Source organism: Mycteria americana, chromosome 14 (genome assembly GCF_035582795.1).
Source record: "Mycteria americana isolate JAX WOST 10 ecotype Jacksonville Zoo and Gardens chromosome 14, USCA_MyAme_1.0, whole genome shotgun sequence".
NCBI lineage: Eukaryota > Metazoa > Chordata > Aves > Ciconiiformes > Ciconiidae > Mycteria > Mycteria americana.
This window is the reverse complement of record NC_134378.1, coordinates 7,583,179-7,595,049: the sequence shown is the minus strand read 5'-3', so window position 1 is coordinate 7,595,049 and position 11,871 is coordinate 7,583,179. Positions and strand designations below refer to the sequence as shown.

The window sequence follows — 11,871 nt, the reverse complement described above, 5'->3', positions numbered from 1 at the left end:
GCAGAGCCCAGCTGCCCTCGATGCTGCGGGGCTGGGGGCTATGGAGCACGGTGCCTCCCCGGAGCATCGAGCACAGGCAGCATCTCCTCCGGGACGGGCTGTCCCACATCCCCAGCCCTTCACCCTATGGCTGTGGGTGCAGAGAGTGGCAGGAAAGCCAGCTTTGCCCTGAGGCCATGTGGGAAGATGATTTACTGTCTGAGCTTGGAACCCACCTGCATCCTGACCTAAGGCATTTCTCAGGCGTGGGATGTGCAGTTTGACAGACGTCTTGATCTCTGTGAACCCAAGTAGCAGCTCAACTCTGAAGCATCTCCAGCAGGATCTTTTCCACCTCCCCATCACATTTCCAGTCTTCAAGGTTCCTCTGTATGCTTTTTTTCCTCCAGCCAGGGACATCCTAAAACCACTATTCTCTTAATGAAATTTCAGCCCCAGGCCAACAGCTAATTGATGGTTCTGAAATTTTTTGTTCAACATACTTGGGATTCAATTAAAACCCAGTTCTCTTCTCCCCTTTCTGCCTTTATCTGCCAAGTACTGTGTGACCCTTTGTTATTTCTTGAGAAGTAATTGGCAGATAAATCCCCCCAGCACCACGAGGTCGCCAGCAAATGCACCAGAGCATTAAACTCTGTAGATGAAGAATGAGTTCCTGCTCCTTCTCCCGGCACGTATTCTGACACGTTAGGAGGATTTGAGAGAGTTTTAGGTGGAAGTGGAGGCGGAAGGTCAGCACTCAGCTTGCTAAGGAGATGCTGGTTGAGAGGACAGGCAGCTGCGTGCTGTCAGGAAATAAATCACCAGCAGAAAGGACTTAAAAGAAGTAACTCATCACTGTAACTTCCTCTGGATAGCCAGGGTCTGAATAAAAACCTTAATTCCTTATAAGAAATCAAAAAGCCCCCTTCAAGCTTGAGCCTGGCTTACCCTGTACCCTGCAACACCCCAGCCTGCTCATAAAGTCTGAAGCTGTATTTTACCCTCGGCATTTATTTAGTCTTAACAGCATGAGTATAGGCTGCGAGTTTATAAATATGCCACCAAATAGGACATCTATTACTCCTAAATAATTTACCACATTGAAGCCACTCCTCAATTTCATGTAACCTGTTAGTTTCTTAATTAAAGCCCTTCCACTGCTTGTTGACCTGGTAAAATGCCATCTTCTTTCTTCGATTACACAGCAAACAAGTCCCCTGGCAGGAGAGGGGGGACCTGGCAGTGCCACAGAGCCCCGGGGAGGGGGATGGATGAATTTGTGAGCAGTGCAGGGAGGGGGACGGAGGAGGCAGCGGCTTGGGGAAGGGCTGGTGGGAGAGGGCTGAGTGAAGTTTATGGGCTGCGAGAACCACAGGTTGGCTGAAGTACACAGCATTTGTCAGAGACTTCCAGCGTAGGAGACACACCATCCAGCACATTTACCTGAATCTGGCTCATCTCTGCTTAGTATTGGTGATAGAGGCCACAGCATAATCGCCTCTATGGAGTGCATGGATGGATCCTCAGCAGTAGCTATTTACTCCTGCAAAACACAGAAGTTTAAATAATTTACCAAAAAATCATCAGTTTAAGCTCTAGTCTGGTTGTCTTCTTACCTTGTCTCTGGATGTGGGTGGTGGAAAAAGTGCTTTCAGGGGAGGAATCGGGCATCCACGCCAGCCTGTGCCGGAGGAGAGCGTGGCCGTGCTGATGGCTCTTTGGGAGAGCTTCTCCCCTGCGATCCCGGCCAGCGCCCCGGGAGCCAGCCTGTCCCAGGGCCACGTTAGGCAGTAACCCACAAAACACAGCAGTTCCCCAAGAAAGGGAGGAAAAGACCACGAGGGCACCCAGCACCTGCCTGCAACCAGAGCAGGTTATTAGAGCTTGGCTTTCGCTCTGCAGTACAATCTTGCAAAGAGCACATTATTAAAATTAAAATAGTAGTACCTTTAAGTTAGTAACACTCAGGTCACTGAAAAGGATGCTGAGCAACTACTTAAATTTTTCAGAGCCACAACAGAGTGTCGACCACCCATTAGGGAATGAATTAGATACAGCCCTTTTTCAATCGGGTCTGGCCCCTGGCTGCTGCTTTGAACGAATTAGTTCAGGCAGGTCCCAATTAAGGAGCTGCTAATGAAGCCGGGGGGATAGTCCTACGGCAATATCAATGTAATCACTCAGCAGTTATTTGTTTATTTTGCAGCCTGTGTTTCCCAGGGCCCCTGGAGGGCTCTTAGGCCAGCGCTGCCCCCCGGATCTGCCTCCTCTCTGCTCGCTCAGGGGCTGCTCCTCAGCACTCCTCAAGCCAAGGCATCCATTCTGGGGAGCGTGCTGTGATGCACAGCAGACCGAAGCTTGCCAGTTCCGCAGGAGTGACTCTAATTTACCAAAATACCCTCAGTTTAGCAGTTAACCAGCTCTGCTCATTTCTGCCCTGCCGGGGTTTAAATGCAGACCCCGATGGGAGGGCATCGCTGGCATCGCCCGTGCCTCAAATCAGGGGCACCTTCCCAGCTCCCACCGGAGGGGGGGAACGTGACTGCAACGCCACAGGTCCCCTGTGCCGTGGGTGATGGGGAGAAGTATTAAGGACAATCTGTGCTTTATAATTGCTGAAATTTCTTTAATAACCACCTCGTAAATTGTGCTCCGAGTATGCTGTTTCTATAGAGACAGGGAATGCTGCGAGAGCACTGGCAGCCGCTCACTGCTCCTCCAAAAGAGGATGCCTGAAGCCACAAGCTGGGGAGCCTTTAAAAGCTTTCCCCTCTCAAGGAGAAGGTCCTGGGGCGGTCGCAGTGCTAATACGATTTTGAGACGGTCAGCGAGGGCCCGTTGTCCTCCTGCGTTGGCTGATCCTGTCTGTCCTCGCCGGCACAGTGTGGGTGGCTGCTCAGAGGAAATAAAATAAAAGCAACTTTTTCCAGCCATGCAGTGCCAGTGTTTCTGGCAGCAGAGGACAGGAGCGGATGGCCACCACAGGGTCCCTTGCTGCCGGTCCCGAGCCAGGCATGGTGCGCCCGTGGCTTGGCCAGGCGGGAGGGGAAAGCCAGCGCTTTCAGAGCCGGGGCTGGGGGTTAAGCCATGGCCAGGCATGGGAAAATGTTTTGCTGGAGTTGCTAACACTGGCTATTCCCCGATGCATTAATGCTCCCGAGGCTTCGCTTCGGCTTCCTCCAGGAAGGGTCCCGGAGCGGAGGCAGTAGTGCGGAGCCAGCCCCGTTCCTGGCTTCTGGGCCAGAAAGGAGCACAGTAACCCCGCTGCGCTTCCCAGCACTTACTCACTGCCGGCTCCACCTTCGCCCCAGCTCTGGCCCTTCCTCTCACATGAAGATGAAGGCCAAGAGAGGGGCTTGCTCCCATGAGCCTCGATGCCCCGCAAGGACGGTGGTGGGCAGCGCGGCTGTCCCCGGGACGCCTGGGCAGGTCACTCTCAAAGGACACTGGGGCTCAGATTGCACCTTCCCTCCCACCGGTGGAGGCTAAGGCTGCTGCCCTTCGGTCACAGGATCAGGCCAGTGCCTTTATCCTGCTTCTCACATATCGGACACCTCCCTGCCCGCACCCGGGGACGCTCGGCCGGGAGCAGTGTGGGGGATGTTACCCCTGAAACCAGCACCTCCCGAGGCAAAGACCCAGCACTGTTCCCCCTACCCTGGGGAAGGGGCAGGCTTTTTGTTTTGCCTTTATTAATATTTTTGAAACAATACGTCATTGCTTTAGCAGCAGACTCACCTCCCTCCCTGCTGCCTCTGCCACACATGGGCCAAAGATCTGCTCCATTCATCAGCCTGAGATTTATGAGGTGCAAAGAGCTCCGGTTACCCCGCTGCCCCCAGCCTCCTCCCAGGGACTGGATGAATGAGACGCTGCTGGTTCCTCCCATACCAGAAGCAAAACAAGCCCAGAGGAGAGTAAAGCCATCATTTCACCAAACTTAGCTCCTCAAGTCTCTACCAGAATATGAAATCTTCCACCATGAGACCCCTGGTGTCCCACAGAAGCTGGGGGAGCCCCTGCTGACCGCAGAGCTGAGCCTGCATCCCGCCAGCCCCTCTGCACAGCCTGGCTTTGCTCATGTGAGACACTCCAGAAATAGAAAAGGGATTGAAGGTTTCAGCTACTCTGGATTCCTTGGCCCCCCGGCCCTGCTGCCCCTGGCTGGCGCTGGGCTCTGCTCTCCCATCCTCTCCCGTAAATCACTCTTCCCCCGGCCGCCATTTCCCTGTCCCTTGTGCCTGGCTTTCCTCTCACTTCGGCCGTTTCAAGAGGCTGAACAAGAGGATGGCCACGGGTGGAGGAGAATCACTCCTCTCCAAACCCAGGAGGACCGTGGCGCCGGAGGAGCAGGCAGTGACGCACAGCTTGGAAGAAACTTGGCAGCAGCCCTGAGGTCAGGAGGCAGCAAAGGGACCTGTCAGCGGTCAGGAGGCAGCGAAGGGACCTGTCAGCAGCCGTCTGCATCGCCCGGGCAGGCTTCGGGCCAGCAAGCCGGCCTTCCTCCCGGCCCCGTGCAACCTCTGGCAGAGGCCAGCACGATGGTAGCAGACAGAGCTTGCTCGGAGAGCTGGAGGTGTCCTCAAACATCTAGCTCCAAACTTTCAAGAAGCAGTAAAAGAAAACAACTCTCTTTGCAAAGAACCCCCCTATCAACAAAAAAGCAGATTTTTAAATAGAGATTAGGGAAAAGCTTAAAAACCATTCAGATGCCACCACGCATATTCTGCACGACATGTCGATGAGCTCTCCTGTAAGACTGGAATGACTGTGTCAACCCAGAAGGAAACCTGGAGATTCCCCCGCAAAGATCACGTGGATACAGTGAGCAGATAACTGTTTATTATTGCACGTAATCCAGCAGAACAACCGACAGAAAACTCCGGACAGTAGTACACAGATTGTAGTAAACAGCTTGCAAAATCTGTGATGAAGGTATTTTTGTGTGAAGAGTGAAATGTATCTGCATCTTTGTAAGACCTGAAAAGTATAACACAATATCCTAGTCAGTTTTGAAAGCATGCAGTTTGAGGTAAATCTGTTATTTTGCATCTAAGAAAATGAAATCCCTAAGGGGCTATATATATGTATATATATCCACATCTCAGTGCAATATGGATATATTTATACGTCACATAAAAGCAAATCTACCTACTTTTCTCAGAAGGTTACTAGGAGGAAAGCACATTACCGAGTGCATATCACATGCATAAAAAATTGGGGCGGGGGAGGGGGAATTACTTTAGCACTGTTGAAAAAGATCCATTTTTGTGCTTAGTGATAAATAAAAGCCCCTCAGGTCTCTCAACGGAAATTGTCTTGGTGGTTAATAAAAGCAGTTGGCATACTGAAACTGCAGAGCTGGCAAGTGAATGCCAGCAAACGGAGATAAAACGCCAAAGGCAGCAGAGCCTGGGGTTTGCAATACATTTATACTTAAGAAAAGAAAAAAAGAAAAGAAGCAAATTGCTACTAAACTATGCTCTGTGGAAGTGTAGATGATGCTGCACAGCTTTCTCAGGACTGGTACAGCCACGTGGCTTTTAGAAAGGGATCACATTCACTTCTCCCACAGTTAACACCACATATTTGCTACTGTGGCAACGTTCCTGAGCTGAATAAGGTTAAAAAATAAACTTGGTTCACAAAGAAAAGTACTGAATTATTCTTACTCTCTTATGCCATAATTAGAGCAGATAACTTAGGCAGGTTTTCCCTGTGTCTCCAGTCAGTGTAAACCCCTGCCTGTCTGCCACCCCACCTCTGAAATCCTTTCAGATTGACCTTTGGAGCAGACTGGGCATCTGTTTTTTTCCTTAACCATCATTTCCCCATTCTTACCAGTCCCTGGGGTTTTCCCACCCAGTCCTGTGCTGTGGGACTTCAGGATACACAGAGGTGCACAACCGACTATAAATAACATTTCCGATAATCTTAAAAAGGGATAGAAAATACATATTGCTCTTAAAAGAAGGAAGAAACATGTCCAAGCACTCAGCCTCACACTAAACTGTAACTTCATCTGTGCCGACTTTCTAAGCTCACACTGCTGAGGATCAGAGCAGATCACGGTGGAAACATCTCCTTCCAAAGGTCACTCTCTGTCACAGCTTTGGGAATATTCGGTGCAAATTGCCCAGGCCTCTAAGCCTCGCACACAAGAACAACAGCTAGAATTGCCCCTCTGTACTCTACCACTGCTGAAAGTCTGGCTGCTGCGTATTTTTGAGCCTAACACCCAAATACACTGGAGTCACTCAGGTCTCTCCACCTTTTTCCTTTCGGGAATAACTTAACCTCTCCCATGACAGCCACCCTGCATCCTCTGGCTGGAAAGTCTGTTCACTCTGTTGCAATGAAAGAGCACAGGAGCCCCCCTGCAGCCCAGTGTGTGAAGGGGAGGGACCTGCAGGCGTACGGAGGTATTTTTCAGTGAGTACCTCCTTTTCATTGTAACTCGCACCATTTTCATAGAAAAAAGGGGTAAAGGGACAAATTCAGCACATCTATTTCCTTTCCTGTTACAGCAGGAAGTCACCTGCTGCAAGACACTTTTGTGTGGAGCATTGCTGGCAGCACGAGAGCGCTTGGATGGCACCTGGTCCCGAAATGGGCACCATCTCCACCCGCAGCATCCCCTGCATGCACGAACAGCCTCGGATCAGCCAGTCCCTCACACCCCGCCCCGCAGCCCCCGTCCGTGGCACATTGGCAGGCATGGGCAGGACTCTGGTTACGCTTCAACAAGCCCAATTTCAACTTGCTCCCCCTCTCAGTCCTCCATACGTGGAAAACGACTCCAGGCGACAGGGAAAGGAAAGACTTTTTGTTCATCCCTTTGGATGACTTCCAAGCATGGAGGGTGATGTCGTCCACCCCTAGCCATGGTGCGGCTCTCATGAGTCATTCTGGTTGCTGCGTATTGCTGCTTCTCCACGCCATGGATGATATTCTTTGGGAAATCTCTGACACTGAGTCAACCAAGGGAGTTACAAAACACATCAGTGTGCACGGATGAGACCTTCTCACTCATTTTCCTACAGCTACGGGTAAATCTCTCATCCCTGGCATGACAGGACAGTTGATGGCTTTGGTGAGAACAATTTAAGGCAACTGGTATTTTATACAAAGACGAGAAGGAGGCTGAATTGCAGAAACCCTGGCTTTTCCTTGGTAGATCGCAGAGGCCAGCCACAGCCTGGGAGCAGGGAGACTGAACTGATCTTCAGGCGCTTTTGTTTAAGGTTCATGTTTGCAGTGCAACCTTGGGATCTCAAGTCCTCCTCTTAGGTGTTTCCAGGTGGCTGAGATTTAATCCCCGCCAAGGTCTGTGATCTCCATCAGCAGCAACGCCTGTCCCAGACAGAGATGAACAGGAGAGTCAAGGGGGAGCAAAACACGACTGACACGTAATTGCGGCTGTCTGCAAGGTTTTCACCTGTGCAGGCTGACTGGGGACTAATAACACGACAGAAAGCAGTGCCCAGGGGAGCAGTTTCATCCCCCAGGAGGCCCCGTGAGGCAGCCCGATACCTCATGGGGGCTTGGGAGGAGCCTCTCATATTATATTCACATGAGGCCCAAGGGTCAGGTTCACCCTTCATGGGTTTTTTTTGCAGTATTTGAGCCCAAGGCAACAGAAATCTTGTGCAAACCATGACACATTCCTGTGTGCAGGAACCCCACAGGCACAAGAAACCCCACAAGATTTTATTGCCACCAAATCCAAATGCAAACCCTCATCCCGATTCAAGTGGAAGACCTGAGCGAGCTCCAGTTTAACCTTAGTCAGATACTCATCTCAGCTCATATTTACCTTTAGTAACACAGCTACGTAACAACAGCAGCAGAACTAGCACCGGTGCAATTAGAGCTGCAAATTTCAGTTTCACATTCTCTTTGTGTTCCTGCCCATTGCTGGGCCGAGTGCCAAGAAATACTGCAACGCATGAGTTACCTGCAGCAGTGGCCACGGAACAGCAAATTGAAAGTGTTTCTTGCAGAAAAAAAATTGCAAATTTAACATCACACATTCTTGCACTGGAAGTCTCCGTGAATCATGTCCATCCAACTGGGAAAGCAAAACTATACTGTGGGATTGTATCCAATCAACACAGTTCAATTTTTTAACTTTGAGGAAATGATTTTACGAAAAGACTCAAGAACTATCCACTGAAATTAATCCACAAATACTCTTGGAACAGACAACAGGTAACTGAGAATCTCAACGCCCATCACAAAGCAATTGCATCTACTGAATAAATGCCCATGCATTTCCATCACCAGGGCATCCATCAGTGAATGATTCGTGTTGGCAATAAAGCCAGTCAACCCCAAACCATCCACAGTGAAGCCTACAAATTGAGGATAAAATCTCATTGCTCGTCTTACCTTGTCCGAGGGGCACATCATGTCAAAAAATGTACAAATAGGATGGCCAGACCAATGTTCAATAAGATGACCATGCAGATCACGATTGTGTTAGGTCCCTGAAGGAAAAACCCAAAACAGTATTATACTCTGCAACTCCAGGTGAGGAGACAGATACCGCTCGATTCTGCTGTTCAAAACCACCAGAATCACCCCCTCCCGACATGCATAAAGCTAGCATTTGACAACCAGCCTGAATTTCAAACCAGTTGAATATCTATCAATCCCTATTCCTATTTCTCCCCTGCAAACTCCTACTAAGGAGGCCAAATCAGGCTCCTTCCGAGGCTAAAGCAGATTGAAGGAGACCCTGACCACCGGCACACAAACTGCCAAGCCCATGTCAAGCTGCTCCTCCCAACTCCTTTCTCCACCCACAGCACCCACGTTTGTAAAGTTGCCATTTTTGAGATGGACAAATGCATCTGTATGAGATTGCTCTAATTTCAGACCAAAATATTTCCAAGCTGTGCTTTTCTAAAGTCGCATCAGAACCGTACACGTGCAAAGGGCTGCAAGATGAGAAGCCGCGGGCTAATAAAACGTCTTAGTTTTACAGCTGTATTTGCTAACAGCAAAATTGAATTTCTGTGTTTTAAACCTGGGAAAACGGCTGGTGATTTGATACCACAGTTCAGGTCATGAGGTGCCCTTACTGCAAAAGAGTAAAAGTAACAGGTAAAAAAGAAACCCCACTCAGCTTTTTCTTCCCTGTCCTACATTTTCCGCCCTTTTCCAGATCCATGTTGGCTGGAAAAAGGGTGGGAAAAGAAGGGGAGAAAAGTGTAAAAACTGAATCAGAAAATGTCTGTTTTCCTCAGATTTTGAAATAGGGACGTGTCTGAAAGCGTATCTACCCCGGCGCAGAGAGGAAGTTGAAATATCAGGGTTACGAACGCCAGCCCCAGCAGCCGGGGCAGGGCGGGCTGGGAAGGTGGCAGGAGAGGGGCAAACAAGACCCTCCCGCAGGCTGTGGGATCCCGACAAGAGCCTCTGGACGCCACTCGGGGCCCGCTGCAGCCCCAAGGCCGTGGGCTCTGCATCCCTCTGGGCCCTTTCTGACCCCCGGGGGAAAAATAAACCAAAATAAAAAAGCCAAGATGGCTCCCACGGGTGCCTCCCGGGCTGCCGCACGTCACCTCTTCACACTCCTCCGCCTCCTGCGCTGCCACTGCCGCCGCCGGGGCCGGGCCCCGCTTGGCCCCCGCCTTGGGCTCCGTCCGCCCCGGCACCCTGGCCTCAGTCTTCTTGTCGGCGGCGGGCTCGGCCCGGCCCGCGGCCCTGCGCTCGGGGCTGGGGTGCTGCTTCGGCTCCTTGGGCCGGGGCGGCTCCGGCTTGGCCTCCGCCCGGGCCGCCGCCTTCTCCTCCCGCTCCTGCTGCGGGGCGGGGGTGCCCCCGCGGCGCTGGGGGTCCCCCCGGGGCTCAGGGGAGGGCAGCTCGGGCTCGGGGAGCGGCTCCTCCTCATAGTCCGCGGCCGGGGAGGCCGGGGAGGTCCGGACGGCGTAGCTGTGGTAGCCCTTGAAGAGCTCGACGTCGGGCTCGCGCGCCATCCTCTGCAGCGGCCCGATCTCCATCTGCTCGGTGGGACGCCCCCAGCCCCGCGAGGCCGGCCGGCCCTCGCCCTCGCTGGGCGCGGGGCTCCTGCCGCCCACCCGGCCGCCCGCCTCGGCCCAGCTGCCTGGACGGAGGGCCCCGTCCTGGCGGGGGGCCGCCTTGGCCCGCTTGGCCTCGGGCGGGGTGGCGGCGGGGCTGGGGGCCGGGCTGGCGCGGCGGCGGGCCTCGTCCTGCTCGTGGAGCTGGGGGCTCTCGGGCGGCGTGGGGGGCGGCGGGGCGCCCTCGGGCCGCGGCGCCTCCTCCTCCATGTTGACGGCGTGCTCCGCGTTCTCCATGATCTCCTGCAGCAGCTTCCGCTTCTGGTACTCGGGGCCTGCGGAGAGAGGGGTCGGTGTGAGAGCTGCCCCGGGGGCCGGGGGGATGGCAGGCCACCCCAGCTCCGCGCCACCGTCGCGCCTTTGACAGCCGCGTCCCCAGCCCCGATGGGTTTGGGGACGACTGCGAGAGGGTCCAGGCTGGATGCTGGCAGAGGAGGTGCTCCCAAACCAGAGCCTGCTTCCAGGAGGGATTTCCTCCGTGAGCAGCCGGAGGCTCTGAGCCCCACCACATTCTGTCCGGCTGGGAAGAGCCGAAGGAGCAGGTGGGGAGCTCCAGATGAGGGTAAAGAAACAGTGACAACCTGCAGCCCAGCTTTTTGCGGTCACGCAGATGGGTTATCCTGGGGCTAAAGAGGATCCAGCTCCCATCCAAGTTTTTGGGTTTTTTTTAATGGCTGGGAAACTCTTCCATGTGGCTTCCTTGGTGTCTAATAGTGTGGCAGCTTCACAAGTGATACAGGAGATGCCCAGTCTCCTCGGGAAAGGCAGGTATCCCCAAATGATCTACCTGTCATCCCTCATGATGGGAAAAACACGTTTTTCATGCACAGAGCCCCGCAACAGCAGCAAAATTACCTGGCACCATCATACAAGGTGACTCAGGGCTTCGGCCTTCATTCTGGCCTCATCTCCCACACTGACTGTCAGCTCTTAGCAACGTTGCCCTCGCTTCAGTTACTCACCTATCATTAAATCTTTACTTCTTGTTAACCCTAGGCTGTGTCTGCAGCGCAAATTGCAGCCCAGCTAGGGTCTGGGGAAGTCAGCCAGAGCCGGACACCGAAGATATCATCCGGACACCGAAGATATCATCGTGCTGGGTGACTGGCTGAGCAAAATCCACCACTGAACAACTGGGAATGTCTTTTGGAATAACAACCTTGCACAGCACTCTGCACGCTGGGACCCGCGCTGGGACAGGGGTCCCCGCATGTCACCGCGATGCTCATAGCAAGTGAGAACAAGAAGAGTGTGCTCCTTATGGGCAGTGCGAGGTCGCAAAGCAGCTTGTCTGAAAGCAAAGCACCTGCTTTTGAAAGTGGCTTTGGCCTCATTCTGCTGAATCCAAGCAATGCTGAGGGGTGCAGACATACAGGGCTTGCTCTGTGCTCCTGAACGGCACAGACCCCGGCGCTGCGCTGTCCCGGGCTGCCTCGCGGTTCCTCCCCTCATCTCCTCCACCCCAAGGACTGATGCAGACTTCAGCCTGGTCAGGAAATTGGGATTGGTGCTCCTTTCTCTCTAATAAATCAGCGGTGTGATTTGCACGCTGCTACCCCCTGCCCACGCAGGCAATGCCTCTGCTCGGAGGGGGCGGTGGGGAGAAAGAGGGCACTGATTTTAGCTGCTCTGCCCTGCCTGCACGCTCCTGTCAATCAGCATGCGACCCATTCAGGGCCATTTATTTCTGGCTGCAAGTGGATTATTTGGAAGCCATTTCAACAGTTGTTCAGACTCCTCAAAATAGGCTGCCTGCAGCTCCAGGCTCCTTGCTCTCTCCTGCTGCTTTCTTCTCTTCCTGAATAAT

General features: G+C 52.9%; 2 protein-coding genes across 4 annotated transcripts in view; both read right to left on the bottom strand.

Annotated features, from left to right (window-relative positions):
- The window catches only part of SLC2A10 (solute carrier family 2 member 10), a 207,278-nt gene that overhangs the window by 86,176 nt on the left and 109,231 nt on the right, over nt 1–11,871 (bottom strand). The gene's annotated exons all lie outside the window — the stretch shown is intronic.
- JPH2 (junctophilin 2) overlaps nt 4,805–11,871 on the bottom strand; it is a 34,100-nt gene continuing 27,033 nt past the window's right edge. Inside the window, exons 4-6 of one of the 3 annotated variants that reach the window (XM_075517304.1) lie at nt 9,552–10,339; nt 8,374–8,471; nt 4,805–7,335 (exon numbers count right to left, since the gene is read on the bottom strand). In XM_075517304.1, the coding sequence (XP_075373419.1) occupies nt 8,391–8,471; nt 9,552–10,339 (869 nt within the window). In that variant the 3' untranslated portion in view covers nt 4,805–7,335; nt 8,374–8,390. Of the gene's footprint in view, nt 7,336–8,373; nt 8,472–9,551; nt 10,340–11,871 lie in introns of those variants that run through there. The other 2 variants (XM_075517305.1, XM_075517307.1) reach the window with 2 other exon arrangements.